The sequence below is a fragment of the Panthera tigris genome, chromosome E2, assembly GCF_018350195.1.
Source record: "Panthera tigris isolate Pti1 chromosome E2, P.tigris_Pti1_mat1.1, whole genome shotgun sequence".
NCBI classification, from domain to species: domain Eukaryota; kingdom Metazoa; phylum Chordata; class Mammalia; order Carnivora; family Felidae; genus Panthera; species Panthera tigris.
Genome location: NC_056674.1, coordinates 20,609,116 through 20,631,389, shown reverse-complemented (window position 1 = coordinate 20,631,389; position 22,274 = coordinate 20,609,116). Strand labels below are relative to the sequence as shown.

The following is a 22,274-nucleotide window of genomic DNA, read 5'->3' as shown; positions in this document are numbered from 1 at the left end:
GAATAGCAGAATGCTAACTTTGCTGGTTTCCCAACCCCCCAATTCAGGTGAATTTGAATCCTGAGACACAGTAAGGAGAATTACTGACCTGTCTCAACAGTGACTAAGTTTTGCTAGATATTTCTCCCACTTGATAAGTAAAAGCCCAGCCTACTGCAAAAGCCTCTAAATGTACCTGGAAGTCCCCAAGGGCTATCTCAATGAACAATGAAGGGCTATCTCCATTGGGCTTGCTCCCTTCCTACTGCTCCTGGCCCACCTGGTGAGTCCAGACCCAAACTCCCTGCTGTGTAGTTCTTAATGTTCCAAACAGTCCAGTGTTCTCTGTGAAGCTGGACGAAATGCTTCCCTCCCTTTGTATTTTACTCTGTTCACAGTGGAACTCAAACAAGGCTGCTTATAACCCTGGTGTGTATGCCACCCATAAAAACAAGAGCCAAATGACCAACACGATGGTGTCCTCAGAATGACTGAGCTTGTGTCAGGCCACAACCCCTAGGATGCGTTCTTTCCCTGAAAATCTTCTCGCTCTCAAGTAAACAGATGACCCAAGGCTAGCCCTGCCCCTCACCAGTCACACCTGAAGTCCAGTCACAAACCTAGCTGGGACCTCTACATTTTAGCCAAGAACACCACAAAAAACATGCCCAACAAGCACAGTAACATATTCCTGAGCATAAGGCTGAAAGAATGCCAGTGGTCTAGGTGAAAAGCCAGTTAGGGAGGGGATGGGGTGAAGAAGCTAGCCCACAGAAGATTTGGGCGACGTGGGGAGAGACACTGACTTCTAGGCCCAGGTGACCATTGAGAGGGCAACGCAGAGGCCTTGGGAGGTCGCCTACCCAGACCCGTACCCGCCCAAGACTGGGATAGCCCGGGCCGCTGGGGTACCTTCGCGCCCGCCCAGCCCGAGAGCCCCGGGATGCCCATGGGCGGGGCCTGAGCATCGCCCCGCCCCGCCGCCCGCCACTCGGGTCACCTGACCTGCCCGCGGCTCACGTGATCCGTTCCCAGCGCCGCCATTTTGGAGCTCCGGATGAGGAGGGGAAAAGCGGGGGAAAAGAGGGAAAAGAGCCGGGAGAGAGGTGGGAGAGGACGAGGGCGAGGGCACGGCCGGGCTCCTAGCCGGCCAAAGGAGGCTCGCGGAAGCAGCAGCCGCCGCCCGACCGCAGGTACAGCGCCCCGGGGCCGCCCCTCCGCCCGCAGGTAGCGCCGCCGCCGGCCATGTGCGTCCTCCCCTCAGGCCTCTACCGGCGCCTGCTTCCTCTTCAGCGGGCCGACACCGCCCGGGGCTCGCCACTTGCCCCAAGCTCCGCGTCCCTTTCCAGTGCTCTGCGCAGCCCACGCAGCCCACGGCGAGGCCTGCGGAGACCCCTGGCTTGCCCTGCCGCGGGGGGTGGGGGGAACCTGCCGCTCTCCGCATACTGTCACCAGCCTGGTCTGCAAGCGGGCCGGCCGAGGCGTTGCTTCCTTCTCCTCTGCGGTTGTGAAACCGCTTAGGCCAGCCGCGGTGAAGCTCACGACGGTGTCCTCACCGCATCTGTTGGTTACTTTTCTCAACCCCCGATCGCCCCAGCCCTTTAACCAATTCTTGATGTAGGAAAAGCTAGTACAGAAAATCCTAGCCTTCTGACCCTATTACGAACCTTTTCGATGAACTGGTCTCTCGATCACTGAGATCAGTGGGAAAATCTCCCACTCTACGGGCATCCGGAGGGAATGGTTTGTGTGGAAGGCTTGGATGATTAATTAGGCGGAGGCCGTCATCCCAACCCGTAGGCGATCTTTTTAGTTACTGTGGTGGGCTGTAATTTACTATCAGTCTGCATCTCTTTTATCAGGCAATTACTGGATTTATCACCTGCTTGAGCTTGTACTTTCTTCAGTACTCCGCTTTGACTCAGTGTTTGGATTGCGTTATTGATTAAAAGAGAGAGAGCCTGGCCCTTCATTCCTTTACCTTACCAACTCGTTTGAAATTAACTCGAAGGGAGGACCGAAGACGTGCTTTCTGCCCTGGCAACGAACTGTTTACTTAACCGTAATCGATAAGATAGCTGCGTTCTAGGTGAAAGGAATAGGCTTTATTTGATATTTTAGATTCATCCTAGCTAGTATAGGAAACTGCAAAGAAATGTAAGACCAGAGCAGGAAACTGCGTTGGAAGATATATAGGTCAAGCTACTGTGTCCTATCTTTTCATGCCCACTGTGCTTGCAAAATCATCCTTTAGATGGCATTTTGGGTTAAGATTAAAATGGCGATGTGCAATTTATTGTTCCTTATTCATTAGAAAGTGTTATCAGTAAACAGTAGTATTTTGAGTCAATTAAATTCTGAGCCAAAACAAAACACAATTATTGAGAGAAGTTTCCAGAGCAATTTTTTTTTTCTAACTTGTACAAAGTGGTAACGTCTGCTTGCTAGATAAATTATGTAAAATTGCAACACATGATTGGGTTGCATGAACATTCCTCTGAATGTCTTTTTGACATAGAATATTGGGGAATTTTTCACTGCCAAAAGAAATCATTACTTTGTTTCACCAAGAAAGAGAAATGTTTGATACTATGTACTTTCATTCTTGGCCACAGCTGAATTCTGAAGATTGGTCCAAGGGACTGTGTTAATTTCAGGAATTGATTTGAAAGACATTGGCTCTGCCTCTTAACAGCCATGTAACCTTGGGTAAGTCACTGAAACCACACTGAGTGTTTCCTTATTTGTAAAATTGTGTAACACCCACCTGGCCTGTTCCAGAGTTATGAAGATCAAACAGGCTAATACGTTTGATATAGCCGGGCTGTAAGGGGCCAATTCTTTTCAGTATTGATTTTATGTATTTGTCCTCATTGAGATATAAGAAAGAAATTGGTGTATTAAGAAAGGGGATTTAGAATCAGATAGTCCTGGATTCCAGTTCTTAAACCAGTTATTGCTTTACATCTGCGATCCTCAGGTTCCTTACCTGCAAAAAAGAGGCTAGTGTTACCAGAAATTCATGAATAATACACAAAGTCTACATAGGCACTGCCCCCTGGATGGTGAGCACTCCAAGGACAAGGATTCCTTCTTACTTACTTGTGTAGTCTCCAGCACTGTGCTTGGCACATTATAGGTGCTCAATAAATGTTAAATCTTAATACTGGTTAATGTTAGTTAGACCTTATGTCTTCGTGGTCTGCCAAATTAGCTGCCAAATTAGAATATTCTCCCAGGCTAGATGCCAGCTAAGAAATTTTAGATTATAAAATTCATGTTCTTGCGATATTTACACTATATTTTTCTTAGTGGCAGTTAATCACATTAAGCTAAGGAGATTTTAATTCAAATGAATCATAGCTGACATTAATAAGATAAATCTATAAATAATGTGTAAGCAATCTCAAGGTGATTTTTTGTAGGCAGTTTACAGTTCAGGGACATAACAGTTCATATCTTTGCCTAGTTGGGAAAGAACAAATTTTTAGTCTGAAAGAAAAGGTTTTTTATAACACTGAACTGCCTTTGCACATGCACAGAAAATTACAGCCTTTCTCCAGCCCTACTCAGGCTCACATGAATTGTTCAACTTGATTTTACTTATGATAACCATACTCTATAACTGAAAGGAACTAATTAGATATACAAAGAAACCTAGTAGTAATTATCAGGAAATAAAGACAACTGAAATAATTTGGTTCTTTTCTTGGGAAAGACATTAATTATAAGCTTTTGCCTTTGGAATACAGGTCTCCCCCACTTTTTACAGTTTGCCTTCTGCCACTTTGTGCTTTTTGGGGGCGGTGGGGGAGAGAGAGCACGAGAGGGGAAGTGGGGAAGAGAGAGAGAATCCATGCTGAACATGGAGCCTGACACAGGACCCAATCTCACAACCCTGGGATCATGACCTGAACCAAAATCAAGAGTCAGACGCTCAACCAACTGAGCCACCCAGGTAGCCCCTGCCACTTTGCTTTTATGAAAGACATACATTAGAACCTGATTTCTCTAACTGAAAGAAATCTAAAGATTTCAGTCTTACACCAAAGGCAAAAATAGTTTCCAATGTTTGTTTTGCAGCGAGCCATTAATAGAGGCAGCACGTAACCCAAGCAGCAAGCGTGGCCCCACCAAGCTCCTTTCCTGCCCAGGAACTGTACTCGGAATCTCTGCACCAAGGCGCCAGAGCTTTGAACTGTGTCTGTGAGCATCTGTGCTTTATCTCATTTTTTCGTGTGCGCTCATTAGCAAGATGTGTTCTAAAATATCAGAAAAGCCTAAGAGAGGTCATTTTGGGGTTTTTTTTCTATATAAATAAATGGTAATTGCTTTTTCACTTTACATCATTTCAGCTTCTGAAAGATTCCATAGGAAGGATCTACTTTCAGGTGGCCAGAGAAACCTGTCCTGTTGTCTAGGAAAGATTTAAGACTCAGTGGGAAAGATGCTAGAACTTTTCTGGTTTGGGATACAACTTATATTTATTTATTTGTAATAGTTTGATAATATTTTGTGTAATGTGGTTATGTCTAAAGATTCCAAATAAGAAGCTTCCTACTTTGGTAATGCCTCTAGGCTTTACTCTTTCTGTAAACCTTCTTGTTCAGCCATGTTGATCTTTTCACTAACTGCTAGATGGAAGGTTTATTCTCACTTTTGGAAACGTGATAATGTTGTGGCTCTTTTCCTTGTCAGTCTTACCCTTGTGTTGACAGAATTCCAAAAGAGAAAACGATGCATTCTAATTAAGATAATTCAAGGAGGACGTATTTACAAAAATACTCATAATAAAGGCGTTGGACTTGTATAGACAAACCACAAGGATAATGCAGTTATCTGGAGGTAGCAGCATCAGAAGGAAGAGAGGTATCAGAACCAGGAGAGTTTTGTAGAGCCCCCTGCCTGAAGAGAATGGTCTTCCATTGAGAAACATGGCCAGTCCAAGCTGACCTAGAGGGAGGGAATTAGGGGAATGAATATCCTGATTTCACTATGCTGCCTCCTTCTGATCTCCTCTCATGGCTCCCCATTGGCATAACGCAATCAGAAACCAGAGGGCATAGGAGCCTACTGATGTAATATACCTCCTGGGGCAGAGAGCAGAGTGGAGGAAAGTAGGCAGTGAGCCCAGAGGGACAAATGGTTGACATCTGGCGCGGCCGTCTTTTAGAATACAGTATACGTCTTACCTCTTCAAAAACCTTTTGCTTACTTTCCTAGACCAAAACTAGCTTTTCGGTTTGTTAGGATTTGGTCATTGACTGTTGCCTTCTGACTGTTTTACTTTGTGTACTGTTGTTACAGTATATAAAAGCTGTTACTTCTTTTTAACTTCTAAACATGTTTGTCCTATCCATTCAACTCTGTTTTAAACCATTAGTACTGTGATTTTAAATTTTTTTCCATACTGTTTTTTTTAAAAAATGTTTATCTATTTTTGAGAGAGAGACAGAGCACAAGCAGGGGAAGGGCAGAGAGAGAGCGAGACACAGAATCCGAAGCAGACTCCAGGCTCTGAGCTGTCAGCACAGAGCCCGACTCAGGACTTGAACTCATGAGCTGTGAGATCACATCCTGAACCAAAGTCAGACAGTTAACCGGCTGAGCCGCCCAGGCACCCTGACACATAACCATTTTTTCTGTAACTTTTTAGTATGAAAAGTTGTAAATATTTACACAAGTAGAAAGAATAGTGTAAGGAACTCCTAGATACTTATTACTAAACTTTAATTACAAAATTTGCTATTCTTGCTTTATTCCTACCCTCTCCACCCACCCTGACCATGTACTTGTATTGATCACGTGAAGGCCCTCGATAGTATGCCGATGATCATAATCTGTGTTGTCATTATTGAGCCACTGGGATTGTGTTTGTACCCTTATTTTCATCTCTCTGTCTTTTTTTTTTCCAAATAAATTTTACTTCACTTGACATAGGATCCCATATATATGCACATTGGTGGCCTAAGAGAAATTTTTGTGAAAATTTAAAGAGTTGGCCTTAAGGTCACAGGCCTTCCTCCCTGTGTATACTTAATTATGAACTGTTCATCTAACCCTTTCTAAGAGAGACTTTTGTTTTGATGAGATTTAACTCATATATCGATTCTGCCATGTGGACCCAAACTGGTTTTTCAGGTGTTTCTTGATGTATTTTATGTTGTCATATCTGTTTTATAGCTGCCATTTCTGTACTTATCCCCAAATGTATGCAGCCTCTAAAATGAGATACTTACATAAATGTTCAGGGAAAATTGGAGCATCTGCTGCAAATTTCCATTAGCTCTTAATGCCTGAGCAGACACAGCTTTTCAAATCTGAATGTTTTGTCAGTTTCTTTTGTATTAGTTTTTTTCTTGAGATAACTTGAACTGCTCCTCCTCTTCATTCCACACTCTTTTTAAGGTGCGCACTGAAATATCCACAGGGAGCAGTTGCACTGCTCTCTTTCCTATTCTGTCATTAGGTAAAAGAGGGACCACGTGAGTCACCTTTGTAACCCTGTGGGTACGCAAAGTCTGTTGAGCAAATATTCACTCATTAACCTGCGGACTGTCAATCAGCCTATATGGATGTCCTATTTCATGGAGGAGGAGACCTTAGATCTACAGTAGACCACCAAATCTTGGGCAAGAAATTGAATGTTCAAGGATTTCTGTTATTAACAATGACTTAACTAATTCCCATTTAACAATTGAACTGAAAGAAATAAAGCCTTAAGTGAATGGTCCTAAAGTGAAATCATTAGTCACAGAAACAGCCACAGCTCCCCTTGGCCGAAAAATTGTGGAATTCTCAGGCAATAAGGTGACTTAAGACGTCACAAAGGATTTTCCTAAAGAAACAAGTTGTTCCCACACTGGTCCCTCTTTAGTGATTTAAGATTGAGTGTAGAGATTTAAAAATACTGTTTTTTCTGCTTGAGAAAGATGGAGAGGAACTACATAGTCTTTTGAGAGGTAATGACCTCAGGTTGTTTAGAGAGGAGAGCGGCTAAAGGGCCGCAGTCACCCAGACTTCTAGGTCTGTGGGAGCTGGGGTAGTGGTCGTCGTTGTCATGGCTGTTGGGTGCATTCCCTGCCACGAGCGCAGTTGGACATGGAAAAGAAACGAAAGCTGATCCCATTGGACAGAGTATCAAGAAGGAGGGAAGAAGCAGTACTAAAGCCGAGAGTAAAATGTTTGCATTTTTGCCTGATGTGGCCCTAGATATAGAAAGTTTGTGTGCCAGAAAGAGCAGAAAATAAGAGGAAAAGCTCTAACTGCTGCCAAGAGTAGATACGGGAGGGCTGGCACTGCAGCTGGTCAGAGTGCTGGTAGGTCCAGCAGGAGTTCGGTGTGATCTTGGCAGGGGCTCAAGGGCCCTTCCATGTTGATTCAGCCACCTGGGGGGAGGGAAGCCATGATTCACCTCCTAAAATAAGAATTCAGAGCCTGTGATTGAGGTTTAAGAATAGTATGGTCTTTGGTCTATAGCTGGTGCCACTAAAAATTTTGCTGGCATTTATTGAATGTTGTGAGTAAGACTCCAGAATGCACCTAAAATGTGGAAAAACAAAACTTGTTGCTGGAAAAAAGCCTAAACTGAAAAATGTGATCCAAGTCAACAAATTAATCTCACTTTGAGCCAAAGGAAATGTTTGAAATGAAAGTACTGCCAGGAAATAGAGGATTCAAGATTTAGGGAGAAAGATATTGTGAGTATTTTTTGTTTTGTGACTTCCTTGGCTGTAATGCATTGCTGGAACTTACAGAGAACCCCTTTTAAGGACTCTGAATATTTAGACCTGAAACACAACTAGAATGTCAGGTCTTTTTCCTTCTCTGATGCCCCTTTCCCTTTCAGGAAAATGAAATTACATGTATTCGTGCATGAGTAATAGTTGACCACTAATATGGCCTCTAGGAAAAAACCACAGCGTTGTTTGTGGTTTATCTTCAGGGAAATCAATCGAAGGAAGTAAAAGAAGGAACTGGATCATTGCTTTTATGTAGTTTCGTTTGCATCATACTTCTCAAAATTCACTCTGCCATTTACAAGAGGTTACCAGACTATCTTTTCATAACTCCAAAGATATGGAGTGAAAAAAACAAATTTATGATTTTAATAATAAGACTATAATTATTTTTGATATAAGTAGTTGTCTCCCAAGAATTGTGTCAGTCATGCGTTAGTTTTGTTTGTTGGTTTTGTGGTAACTTGAGGTGGTTCCACATACCCTGGGAATGCTTGTGTCCCTTCAGTCAAGGAACAGCAGTCCTGTTTTTTTGTTTTTTGTGGTTTTTTGGCATTGCGCAAAAGAGAGGGCATGCTAATTGGGTCCAGCTAGATGTCTGGGGGAAAGAAAGTGAAGAAAAAAGGATATGCATATCGTTAAAGTCATTTCCAAAGAAAGAAATAGATGGAAAGATCATCCTCAGTCTTGATAGGGGATGACATTCTCTAGAGAAGTTCCAAGCAGTTTAAGTCTCTGCTGGGGATACGGGTATGCTGATAATGGAGCTCCCAGGTTAGAAAATAACTGAGATTAGCTTAAACTCTAAGAGTAGCTCAGGTTTCCTATAATTGCATTCTTATAATACCTCTAACTCGATATTTCTTTCTGTTGTATATTATCCTTTCTAGATATGGAAGAAAGCAGCAGTGTTGCCATGTTGGTGCCAGATATTGGGGAACAGGAAGCTATATTGACTGCTGAAACTGTCATCAGTTCATCACTGGAAATTGATGAACAAAGAAAAGTTAAAACAGATCCATTGATCCATGTTATCCAGAAGTTAAGCAAGATAGTAGAACATGAAAAGTCACAAAAATGTCTTTTGATCGGGAAAAAACGCTCATGTTCAAGTGCTGCAACGCACTCTCTTGAAACCCAAGAACTTTGTGAGATTCCAGCTAAAGTAACCCAGTCCCCTGCTGGGATCAGAAGGGCAGAGATGTCTCAGATACATTTTACCCCTGGCTCTCTTGCCCAGAACGATGGGAAGACTATGTCTTACCAGTGTAGCCTTTGCAAGTTTCTGTCATCATCGTTTTCTGTGTTAAAAGATCATATCAAGCAGCATGGTCAGCAAAATGAAGTGATATTAATGTGCTCAGAGTGCCACATTACATCTAAAAGCCAAGAGGAACTTGAAGCTCACGTGGTAAATGACCACGAAAACGATGCCAACAGTCACACTCAATCCAAAGCCCAGCAGTGTGTAAGCCCCTCCAACTCTTTGTGTCAGAGGCCCACAGAAAGAAACAGTGAAAGCATTTCTGATGTCCAAGTGAGTGTGGACAGTGCGCAAACGCACGCTGCCCAAAACGCACCCACGGCAGAAATGGGTAAGAGGAAATGGTATGCGTATGAACAGTATGGCATGTACCGATGCTTGTTTTGTAGTTACACCTGTGGCCAGCAGAGAATGTTGAAAACACATGCTTGGAAACATGCTGGGGAGGTTGACTGCTCCTATCCGATCTTTGAAAATGAAAATGAGCCCCTAGGCCTGCTGGATTCTTCAGTGGCTGCTGAACCCGGTGGGGTGGATGCAGTCGTCATTGCTATTGGAGACAACGAACTGAGTATCCACAATGGGCCTTCAGTACAAGTACAGATTTGCAGCTCAGAACCGTTATCCTCTTCGTCTCCTTTAGGACAGAGTGCAGAAGGTGGAGTTCATCTGACTCAGTCAGTTACCCTTGACCCCAGTGAGGAAGAGATGCTAGAGGTGATATCTGATGTGGAGGAGAACCTGATCGCTGATAGTCTGCTTTCATCCGCACAGAAAATCATTAGTAGTAGTCCAAATAAAAAAGGTCACGTTAACGTGATAGTAGAACGTTTGCCAAGTGCTGAAGAAACTCTTTCACAGAAACATTTCCTCATGAATGCTGAAATCGAAGAGGGAAAACACCTGAGCCCGACAGAATCCCACATTGGGGGTGAAGGAAGAGATGAAGTTTATCATGCTGATAAATGTACTGTTGATATTGGGGGGCTGATCATAGGCTGGAGCAATCCAGAGAAGAAAGACAGTGAGTTAATAGCCAAAGGACTGGCTACTGATGAGAATGCCCCACCAGGCCGAAGAAGGACAAATTCTGAGTCTCTCCGACTACACTCGTTAGCTGCAGAAGCCCTCGTCACAATGCCCATAAGAGCTGCAGAACTGACAAGGGCCAACCTTGGGCACTACGGGAATATAAACCTTCTAGATCCAGATACCGGACAAAGGCAAGTGGACAGTACGTTGGCGGCTTATTCTAAAATGATGTCGCCACTTAAAAACTCTTCAGATGGATTAACTGGTTTTGACCAAAGCAACTCTACGTTGGTAGCACTCCCAGAGGGTAGGCAGGAGTTGTCAGATGGGCAAGTGAAGACGGGTATCAGCATGTCCTTACTGACTGTAATCGAAAAGTTGAGGGAAAGGACAGACCAAAATGCTTCCGACGATGACATTTTGAAAGAGCTGCAGGACAACGCCCAGTGCCAACCCAACAGTGACGCAGGTCTATCGGGAAGCAACGTGGTGGAATACATCCCTAATGCCGATCGACCCTACCGCTGCCGCCTGTGTCACTACGCAAGTGGTAACAAGGGCTACATCAAGCAGCACTTGCGGGTCCATCGACAGAGACAGCCCTATCAGTGTCCTATCTGTGAGCACATAGCTGGCGACAGCAAAGATTTGGAGAACCACATGATCAACCACTGCAAAACAAGAATATACCAGTGCAAGCAGTGTGAAGAATCGTTTCATTATAAGGTAAGCATCGGTTCATGAAATCATTCGGAGAACCTTAGGCTTTTTAGAGCAAGGAGGGAACTTGGCAGAGAGTCCAGCCGTCTCATTTTATAGATAAGGAATCTGAGGTGAGGCCTAGGAAAGTTTGGCAATTTGCCCAGGGGATCCCAACTAATTAGTATTAAAATTGGGACTGAGATCTAGGTCATCAGGATTGGTGTAGGATTGTTTTCCCGTCTGCTTCCTCCTTAACAGTGTCTGTGTTTATTGCTTTTAGTGTTTTAGCATGTATATCTTTTTTTAAACGTGTTGATTTTAAATTGCAGGGTAATTTCAAGAGAATGTACAGGGGAAGGACTTAACAGTTGATTTACCCAGATGTAATCCTACATCGATGCAAACAAACTCCATCTTCCATGTCCCCAAAACGCAGGTTGCTCGCTTCAGCCACACAACCAGCCAACAGTAATCTGTGTCCTCGCAAGAGGGAAAGTAGACTATGTTGGACTTCATGACAGACAGTAAAGTGGAAATAGAGCCACGTGTGTTTAATGGGCAGTTTAAGGGACTGTAAGGATTTTGACCGTGATTTTCATCCTATGTACTACCTTAAAACCAACAACCAGCATGAAATGGCTGTCTTCCTAAAGGAAACAGGATTCATTTAATCATTAGTTTAGAACTTTTCTTCTCCAATGTTGCCAGTTGACTGTCTGGAGGGCAAAAAAAAAGAAAAAAGTATCCTAAAAGGCTAACTGGGATGTAGACTTCTCTCAGCCTTTGAGTCTGAGATATACTGCCTCCTTGGATTGCCCTCATGGTGTTCTGAAGTGGCCTCAGGCTGCTAGACAAGCAGCACATCCAAATGGGCTGTAAAACCAAGTTCCAGAAGTTTCTTTTGTTCCTGCACTCTTGATTTGTGGGGTGGTGGTGAAGGAAGAAGATATTCATCAACACGTTAGCTGGTGTTGAAAGGCAAGAATTAGCAGGAGTCCAGCAGTAACTGGTTGGATTTATTTTTGTGAAAGCATCGGGTTATTCCAAACACTCTGCTCTTCCCTCCTCCGGGCCTGCCAGTGGTTCAGTAAGCACGCACGTGCCGTGCAGAAACCCCTCTGAAGATAGCGGGGGCTTGCTTTTGGAGAATGCAAAAAGAACTGCCTTTTTGATGAGATTGTGATTTCTCCAGTGTATTTCTTTCCGTAAACTGTCAAATAAATCAGATAATCTTTTAGCACATTTGGTTTTAAAATATTGGTAATGTGTTCTAGGTACCAGGCCATGAAAGCAATTAACTGCTTCAGCAGTCTCTTAGTAACAGTGCAAGTATATTTATTGAAAGTTACGTGGGACTATTTCTCAATTTTTTAGAGTCAACTGAGGAACCATGAGAGAGAGCAACACAGCCTTCCAGATACCTTGTCAGTAGCAGCTTCTAATGAGTCAAGAATTTCCAGTGATACAGCTGATGGAAAAGGTGTTCAAGAAGGTATCTGCATTTTTTTGACTAGCGTATTAGGTTTTTTAAAAAGCCCTTAGTTATTTTCAGGACTAAAGCCGCATATGTTCTCTATTTTCATACTGTGGATGTGAATGAATCTTACCTGTGTTCCTGAGGTAATTCTGAGCACTAAATGAAATGCTATATTAGTAAGTAGTCGACTGTGTAGGTAGATAACACGTTGAAATTTATGCTGCCCTGTAAGAGCCAAGTACATCACAAACCCTTGGGTGACACCCCAGCAAGCCAGGGAAGCTGCAGTTTGGAAAGCAAGCCCTCCCCTCTCTCAGTACCGTTGACCCACTGAGAATATAGCAGCTTTTGCAGATGGCAGGGCCCCACCTCAAACTGTAAGTGAGGCTTCCTGCTGTGATCTTATTCTTATCCAAGTATGACTGCCAGATTTCATCTGCATTATTTAAGAAAAAAAAAAAAAAGCCAAAAAAACAGAAGATCTTTTTGTGTACTAGTTAGGTACCAGTCGGCTGAGTTTCTGCTAATAGGAATATTAGAATCAAAAGATTTAATTAGAGTTCCATGAAAAAGCGGATGCCACATCCGGAGAATGAGGGATAAAGTGTAATAAGCTGTGCTTCCTTGCATCAGCTCTCTCAAATTGATATACTTTAAATGTCTCAAGTGCGGTGCATAGTGTTTATGGGAAATAAAACATATTGGGGTGACTTTCCTTTTTAGATTTCCTAAGAATTAAAGTTAGAAACGACTGCAGAGTAAAATGTTTTACCATAATGGTTCATTAAATTATACCCCAGAAAGCATAACTGATTCAAGAATGTTTCTGAAAGAACTGATTTTGACACCACTGTAGCACCAAAATTCCCTTGTCAGACAGATGTCATCCCTGTAAAACTATCCAAAACAAAAGGAGTTTATGACATAGCATCTGTTTCTGCAAGAGATGGCTGAGCTAAAACCGTTTTGTTTCCTTTTTACAAAACAGCCCTAAATGCCTCCTTTTATTTTAATTCATTATGTTTCCATATCCCCTTAAAGGAGACATTAAAACATTTGATGTCATTGGACCATAAATCCCTAATGAAGGAATAAAGTAAATACTACTCAGTGGCACCACCTGCGTGCGGTTAACAGTAGCGGCGGAATATGTCTTTTCTTGCACCGTCTTCAAAAGCAGTAATTTATAAAACTGTCCAAATGGGTTAACAAATTAGAACTCACAACTTTAATAAAAGATTAAAATGTCAGCTCAAAAGTAAAGTAACCAGTTTGAGCTTTACCGCGACAGCACCTGTCCACCATATTCCATTTTACGGCATCTTTTCTTGGTGCGTCCTGCTGTTTCTCGTGGTTGAATGTATGGATTTTAAATTGCTGCCATGTCTGTTTTTCTCTCACTTCACTCCATTTGCTTTTCTCTGTCCTAGTGGTCCAACAATTCAGGTGACTGATAACCGCCTGCACACTTACACCGATACTTGATGAATTCCGTATTAGCACTTTTGAAATCTGGTTGTTGAGCCAAAAAACAAGTGTTTAGCTCACAAAGAAGGTCAGAATAATTCGTGTTTTACTCTAGATTTTTTAGCCTTGTAGTAAACTTGCTGGACAAGTTGGGGGAAGTGTGCCTCAGTGGTCCCCAGCCACTGCCCATTATGATGGCACAGATAACTTGGGTCAGGTTTTTGACTCAGAGACCCAGTGTAACATACTTCAGACATTGTTCTGCCAGAAGGCATGGTGCACCCATTCCGAGCTGGATACCAAGCTAGGTGCAGGGAGTACGGTGAAGGCCTCACTGCCTGTAAGAAACCCAGCCCTGGAGGAAGACAGAACCGTATGACGGCTGTGTCCGCGGAGAGCACACGTGCTGTGTTAGAGCCACGGGCAAAGCATTCTCATATGATGTTCCTTCGCAAACATCATTAATGAAACCATTCCTTATTGCAAACATACGATTCATGAACCCCGGGGGATGCAATGTAAACAAAACGCACAGATCCCTGTCTTCAGGGAGTCTACAGCAAGGGACAGGTCAGAGGCCTGACACAGACCTGCATGTGACGTACAGACTGCAGTGAAGGAAGAATAGAGTCCTCCTAAAGCTTACTCAATAAACCATGCTGGGAGATTCTAGAATTTCCATCCTGTAGATGAGAAAACCGAGTCTTCAGGAGGTGAAATGCTTTGCCCACTATCATCCTGGTACTAGGTAGAAGAGCAAGGACGAAGCCCAAATCGTTGAACTTTAAATCGTGTATTCTTTCCATTGGAAACAGTTGCTGGAAGTAGCACAGGCTCTCGTTCTGTGCTATATTAAGTTTTTCCATCTGTCATTTTTATTAGTTGTCATTGATCTGTAATATTTCTCACACAAAACCATTATCCAATATTTCACACCTCATTTTTTTCAGGGTTTTAAAAAAAAACTGTATTTGGAACAATGCCACTTATAATCAAGTCCAAGTTTTTAACCTAGCAATTAAGAGCGATACTTACGTTATAATTATGATTAGAGTGTATATTAATGTTGTAGACGTATACCAGGAAATTAGGACATTTTGTTCTGCCTGACAAAAGTAGTTACAGGCGAAAGAGAATTTCAATTTTAGAAAGCTTAAATTTAACTTAAGAATTTTCTTTGTTAAAATTTCAGCGTGGGATTCTCTTCTGCCACCAATTTTACGTTTATGCACTGTGCACTAATATTCTACCTAAGCTTCCTTGCTGCTCTGCCTTATTCTTTAGGTTTCCATGCTTGCTTTGTTTCTGAATGTAAAGCCATCGGCCTGTGAATGGCCCACAGACTTTGTGCTTACAGAAGAGTAAAGAAGGTGTTGAATATCTTCAGGAACAGTTTTACATGATCAGATCATTCAGCTTGTGTTGTCTCAGGCTTACCCTGATTTAAATTACCCAGCCTTGTTGGTGCAGAGTAAGTGTGGTGACATGGCCTATTTCCAATCAGATCCATATATTCTGAATTTCAGAGGGCTGCACATTCATGTTAGTGATAACATTTGTCCTTGTAATGTGTCAGTTTGCCAGGCATATGCTATATTATATAGCACTTAATAATTTGCAGTTGTTTTTCCTTCCATTGTTGCACTGGTACCTGACATTTTTATAAACAAAGGAAACCCATAGGGTGAAAAAGCTTTAGGCTTTTATTTATTTATTTTGAGAGAGAGTGTGTAAGCGGGGCAGGGGCAGAGAGAGAGAGAGAGAGAGAGAGAGAGAGAGAGAGAGAGAGAATCCCAAGCAGGCTCCAAACTCCATGCTGAGCCCAACACCGGTCTCGATCCCACAAACCATGAGATCATGACCTGAGCGGAAATCAAGAGATGGTGGCTTAACCAATTGAGCTACCCAGGTGCCCCAAGCTTTGGGCTTTTTATATTGAGTTTGTTATATATGCTATGTAGCCATACTGTGTAATATTGCATTATAGTGTTAGATCACAGCTTGTTGGCAAATCAGTGTTTCCTTAAGACAGTTTATCCAATATCAATTAGACTAACACTTTTCAAATTAACAGTATATCTCTGCTTAATTCAGCTGCTGCAGTCAGCAGGGCAGCTGGCATCAGCTTATTTTATTGTAGCATTTTGTACAAGGTCATGCAGAAACCAAGCCAATGTATCTATATTTGCAGGTGAGATGACGTTCGCTTTGTATCTGCTGATAGTCCAGTTGCAGGAGAAACTGGAAAACCATGTTCAAACTTGTTAACTTTATTAAAAGAGAAGGCCTTGTTGGAAATGTTGGTACAATGTGCTGTAAATATTCGTTTACAGTGGAGATGATGTTATTTCTATCTAATCAAAGTATGTCACTAAAGCTCTCCAATCCCTTGTCTAGGGAGTAAGTCTTCAGTACAGAAACAGTATCGATGTGATGTGTGCGATTATACAAGTACAACCTACGTTGGTGTCAGAAACCACCGGCGAATCCATAACTCTGACAAGCCATACAGGTGAGTGTGACAGTCATAGAGCTTTAATGCTTGTGTTAGAATATCTTATAGTAAAGGAAACAAGTAGAAATAGTTAAAGATTCATAACACTTATTTGAACACAGATTGTGTGCAAAGAAACTCACTACTGGTTTCATGAGTGTTTGTTAAGGAACATGAACTTTAAGCTTGGGTCTTAGGACAATAGGCATTTTGTCTAGTTAAAATGAAGGAAAATGTCTACTTCTGTCAGATATGTTTTCAGTTTCAGTTGGGTATAAATTATCATAGCAGACTTTCAGTGCTTAGACTTCAGTTCAGTAATTTGGTGGGTTAAGTAGTCAATATTTCAGAAAAGATGCTTAAAACTAAAATTCCCTATGAACAACTCTGTGTTTGAAAATTAAGCTGTCATTTAATAGAATTTTGTTACGTGATTTTTCACAAAAGCCAATTCTAACACATATTTTCAGGAAATACAGGCCTTGTCAGGTGATCGAATAGAAAAGTAGAAATCATTTCTTAAGTAAACTTCGCCTCTTGAGAATGCACTGCGTGTTGTTTATGTATGGTAAAGGTACAAACGTTTCTGCGGAAGCGTGTCCAGCTGCCACAGAGCAATCTGTTGCGCTTGCAGCCATGATGGAATGTCAGGTTCCTACTCAAAACTGACATAGTCACCGTGACTAACCGTGCTAGGCCACGGGCATGAGCTGTTTCAACTGCTTATCAAAATCTGCTTCACATTTTAACTTGTGTCCCCAGCCATGGTATGAGTATGACACAAGTAGGTGTGGGGGGTCACAGTATCAGTAGCTAAATGAAGACTTGACAGACTATGCCTGAAAATGCCATTGTTTGACGCTCTAAGTGTGTATCTCTCTCTATATATATGGCTTTTAATATATAGCATGTGCTTAATTTCCTAAGCAGCAGACTTGTTTATAATCACTCTTCTTCAGACAGTATGTCCATTTGCAAAGACTCGTAATTCTGTGGAAGGTGTTTGGCCTTGCCTCAGTGTGTCTGTGTTTATTTCAAACACTTTTAAAACTAGGATCCCTAGTTTTCCCAGAGTACAATGAAGGCCATTAACCATTATTAACAGTAACTCAGTGCCAGAAAATACATATGAGAGTGATAGGTGGTATTTGCATGTATCATTTATGATTTGCACTAGAAAGTATTTAGGAGAACATTATGAAAACAGGGGATGCTAGTTCATCTGATAGGAGAAGGCTTTGCCTTTATATTTTGGATATCTTTATTTTTAAATTCAATGACATACCATGCCAATTCATGTGATCCAGGCAAGAATAAAATTAGATATAGACTCTTCATTCAAATTCATTGAGAAAAATTTATTGAGCAGATAATTGTGTTCCAGGAGCTGTGCTAGGCTCTTAGACTGTAGTCATGATAAAAGGGATATCGTCCCTCTATCATGAACCCTGTAGACAAACAATAAACAAGTAAACTCTCAAGAATACAATTAGGATAAAAGAGGTTAATGATTGATTCCAAGTCTGTAGAGGAAAGTCTCACATCTACTTGAGTAGGTTAGTCTTATAGCTTAAAGATTTATCTTGACGGTTTTTGGTGTCCTGGGGTTTGTGTTTTCTTATGTTCTTAAAGTATTCACAGACTCCTAGGATTGGTTGTAATTGTCCTAAAGTCTTCCTGCCAGTGGGCAGTGCACTCTGAGAACCCTTTTCCTCTTAAAGCAGAGAAGTCTCAGCGTGTTATTTTCCAAGTTTATACACACTACACTTTGTCACTGGGTTTGGCTGAGTGTTTATGTCTCAGAAGAAATGTCATACATCCCCCTTCCCTGTAAATACAACCAGCTTTTTCTCATAAGTCTTATTTTCCAACTGTCAAATCTTGTGACTCCTTTTTTAAATACTTTAAATCCACATAGGATTTGCAGTCTACAGAGCACTGTGAATTAACACACTGTATTCAAGTATGCTTCTAGGATTTTCTGTTCCTGGTCATAAACTTCGTTTTAAGCTAAGCTAGTAAGCATAGCCTTCTTGAGATCTAATTTGATCTAAGTTATCACAGTAGTTTTTCTGGCTTATTGCACGTAGGCTTCATTCAGTTTTGCTGCCTGGTACACTTACTGGTCAGAGTTTGGGCTTATTTTCTCAGAATCCATACCCTACACATTTCTGATTACCTACTTTTTGTTAAGGAACATACTCACCGGGAGCAATGGTGAACTCCTCAGAGTTAGAGTGCCTTCTTGCACAACTTGCAGTCTTTGCGCAAAGGCAGAACAGGTGTGGTGTGTGTTTGAATGTGCCTGCTTTGTAATAGATTTTCTGCAATATTTATAACTGTTCTTTGCTCATGCCTTTACTTTTTATGTTGCCATTCCAATCCTTCACGGAACCTATTGTGTGATCTGGGCAGTACATTTTCATGTGTAAGAACCCTGGTTCTGGGGACAGATAGTCTCGGGATTGAATCTGAGCTCTCTGACTTGTGGCATTTGTTACCTTGAGCAAACAATTTCACCCTGCTATGCTTGGTCTTGTCTTTTCTAAAATGAGGATAATTAAGGCATTACAGGGTAGATGTGAGGACTAAACTAAACAGCATACGTGATGTACTGGCACAAACTAAGCACCCAGTAAGTGGTGGCCATCTAATACTCATTGGCCTGGCTTCTGTCCTCGTCCCCTCCCACTGATTCATTGTCTGACACCACCCCCCACCAACCCCCTAAAAATGCTGTTTACCTCTCATTTTGGAAAACAAAGCATAATCCTGTTCCTGGACAGACAGACATAGCTTATTTATTTTACAAAAGGGATGCTATCCCCAGGTAGAAGTATTGTCACAGCTGAGGTCCCCGTGCCGTGTTGCCTGCCTTGAAGGCAACCTAGTGTCCTGTGTAGCACTTCTGCTTTATAGTCTCAGGCCTGGGCCACGGACCTCCTTTGCCCAACTGGGTGACCTTGTGGAGGTTATTCCAAGCTAAGCCTCCTTTCCCATACAAAACGGGAGAATACTGCCTAGCTCATGAAGCTCTGTGAGGATTGGATGAGGTTATGTGTTTTAAGCACCCAGCATATTTCCTGGTGCATCAAAGGGGCTGGTTTTCCCCTGCTGCTCATGTAGGTGTACAGGCATCTCAGAAACTCTGTCCTCATTACAGAAGGAGAGCTATTTTCCGTTCTTGTGTGAGGACAGGGAAAGATGAAAAAGGCATCATCCCGCCTCAGTCTTACCAAATCAGCAAACTTTGTTTTTCAGTGCTTTAGTAAGGAACGTTCTAAAGCACATACCCATTATAGTTATACCTGATGTTTAGGACATTGGCCCCACAGTTACTAGAAGGTTCCTTTCAGGATTTTCAAACATTAGATCATCCTCAGTTTAGTGTTAATATTGCAGTTCTAGAATTCCCCCTGGTTTACATCCCCCAGTATCACTTTTGTGACTGGCTGGAGATGGAAGATGGGATGACAAAATATTTTCCTCAAGTTACCGAGTTTCCTTCTAACTATATGACATTGAACCATTTTCCCTTAGAAACACAGTTGTGTTGGTACTTCTGTTCTGAAACTCCACCATGGCACAGTGAGGGGTAGGTGCCACAACACGACAAAGAAGGAAATGGGCTTTGGCATAAAGCACTTGGTATATGACCTGGCATGTATTAGGTGCTCAGGAAATGGTCACTGATAGTTATCTGTATACCTCAGTTTGCCTTATCTAGGAAATAGCTCTGGTTCTGTAAGTTTTTTGTACTTTGAAAAAAAAAATGTATAATGGTGTTACTATACTTTTTCTTCTTTAAGTAGAAAAGCTACCCACATAAGTATGTTGAATTTTTTAAGAGTCCTGTTTTAATACCTAGGCCAGAAATACCCAGTGTTTCCCTAAATGTTTCAAAAATGTACTTTTAGGGGCACCTGGGTGGCTCAGTGCGTTAGGTGTCCAACTTTGCTTCAGATCATGTCTCGTGGTTCATGGTTTCAAGCCCCACATTGGGCTCTGCACTGACAGCTCAGAGCCTGGAGCCTGCTTTGGATTCTGTGTCTCCCTCTTTCTGCCCCTCCCTTGCTCGTGCTCTGTGTCTCTTTCTCTCTCAAAAATAAATAAAAACATTAAAAAACATTTTTTTTTAATTTTTTTTTAACGTTTTTTTTTTTTTTTTTTTTAATTTTTGAGACAGAGAGAGAGAGAGCATGAACGGGGGAGGGTCAGAGAGAGGGAGACACAGAATCCGAAACAGGCTCCAGGCTCTGAGCCGTCAGCACAGAGCCCGACGTAGGGCTCGAACTCACGGACTGCGAGATCATGACCTGAGCCGAAGTCGGCCGCTTAACCGACTGCGCCACCCAGGCACCCCTAAAAAACATTTTTAATATACTTTTAGAGTTAGTTTGTTCAGGGGCGCCTGGGTGGCGCAGTCGGTTAAGCGTCCGACTTCAGCCAGGTCACGATCTCGCGGTCCGTGAGTTCGAGCCCCGCGTCGGGCTCTGGGCTGATGGCTCGGAGCCTGGAGCCTGTTTCCGATTCTGTGTCTCCCTCTCTCTCTGCCCCTCCCCCGTTCATGCTCTGTCTCTCTCTGTCCCAAAAATAAATTAAAAAACGTTGAAAAAAAAAAAAATTAGAGTTAGTTTGTTCATATCAGAAGCTAAACAAGGTCCAAATGTTGCATTTGATTGAAAACTCTCTTAAGCCTTTCTCTCTCTTTCAAATTTTTAATACTTTATAATTTAAGGTGGTATATGTCCTGAAAATTGCATAAATTGTAAGTGTGCAGCTTGGCCAATGAGTCACATTCACTCCTCCTCTTAACTACTCAGACCATGAAATAAGCCATTGCCAGCCCCTCTGTAGCACTCTTCTCGGGGCCCCCAGGCACCAGCTCCCTTTCTCCTCTGTCCCTCCAACCATCTTGACTTCTAACATCATGATTTTGCCTTTTTTTTGACTTAACAGAAATGATATCATGCAGTACATAGTCTTTTTTTTTTTTTTTTTAAGTTTATTCATTTAAGTAAGCTGTATACCCAGCACAGGGCTGGAACTCACAACCCTGAGACTGAGTCACATGTTCACATGTTCTTCCAACTGAGCCAGCCTGGCGCCCTGGTGCATATTCTTTTATATCAGGCTCATCATCATTGTGTGTAATGTAATGTAGAACTAACACCGTCCTTTTCATTGCCATATAGTATTCCATTGTGAGACTGGCAATTTATTCATTCACTCTACTAGTGATAGGTATTGGGGTTACTGCCCGATCTTCCCGCTATTGTGGATAATGCCTTTTGAACATTCTTTTACGTGTTTTTGGTGCGTATATGAAATTGAGTCCATTTTCATTGGGTTTATACCTAGGAGTGAAATATCTGGGTAATAGGGCCCGCGTATATATTCAGCTTTGGTAGATCTCAACAATTATCCAAAATGGTTATACCAGTTTACAGTGACTATACCAGCTCATAGTCTGCCCAACACTTCATATTGTCAGTCTTTAATTTTGATCGTTCTGGTAGGTGTGTAGAGGTATGTTGTTGTGGTTCTGATTTGCATTTTCCTGATGATTTATGAGGTTGAGTATCTTTTTTGCCTGTTTGTGTACTATTGCCCATTCCCTTATTGGTTGTCTGCCTTTTTCTTACTGATTTGCAACAGTCTGTTCTGAATACAAGTTCCTTGTCTATTATGTATATTGCACGTATCTGCTAAACTATGGTTTGTCTTTCTACTCTCTCAGTTATGTTTCTGACAAACAGAAATTCTAATATTTAATGTAGTCAGATTTATGAATCTTTTTCTTGTGATTACAGCTTTTGTGTCTTTATACTCTGAAACTGATGTTGATGTCTTTGAAATACCCTTGTAAGATACATGATTCGAAGTAAAAATGTGTGCTTATAAAGTAAGGATTCTGATTTTAGGGATGTACATCAGCTGGGTCAAAAATATTGTGTGCTTATATGTTAATGAGCCTATATTTTGTTCTAACATAGCACAAAAACTAAGAGAAAAATTTTAAAAATCCAGAAAAGTTTTAAGCAGCGCGAATCACATTTTGGAATGACAGGGGTTGCCACTCAGTGTGGTCAGTCATTAAATAAAGTCTAGTCTTTGTTT

General features: G+C 41.9%; 1 protein-coding gene across 4 annotated transcripts in view; it reads left to right on the top strand.

The window, feature by feature from the left end:
* The first annotated feature begins 1,023 nt into the window (after positions 1-1,023).
* ZNF507 (zinc finger protein 507) overlaps positions 1,024-22,274 on the top strand; it is a 47,190-nt gene continuing 25,939 nt past the window's right edge. Inside the window, exons 1-6 of one of the 4 annotated variants that reach the window (XM_042968451.1) lie at positions 1,087-1,172; positions 2,595-2,688; positions 4,063-4,185; positions 8,609-10,740; positions 12,091-12,208; positions 16,058-16,172. In XM_042968451.1, coding sequence (XP_042824385.1) covers positions 8,611-10,740; positions 12,091-12,208; positions 16,058-16,172 — 2,363 coding nt within the window. In that variant the 5' untranslated portion in view covers positions 1,087-1,172; positions 2,595-2,688; positions 4,063-4,185; positions 8,609-8,610. Of the gene's footprint in view, positions 1,173-2,594; positions 2,689-3,919; positions 3,938-4,062; positions 4,186-8,608; positions 10,741-12,090; positions 12,209-16,057; positions 16,173-22,274 lie in introns of those variants that run through there. The other 3 variants (XM_042968452.1, XM_042968453.1, XM_042968449.1) reach the window with 3 other exon arrangements.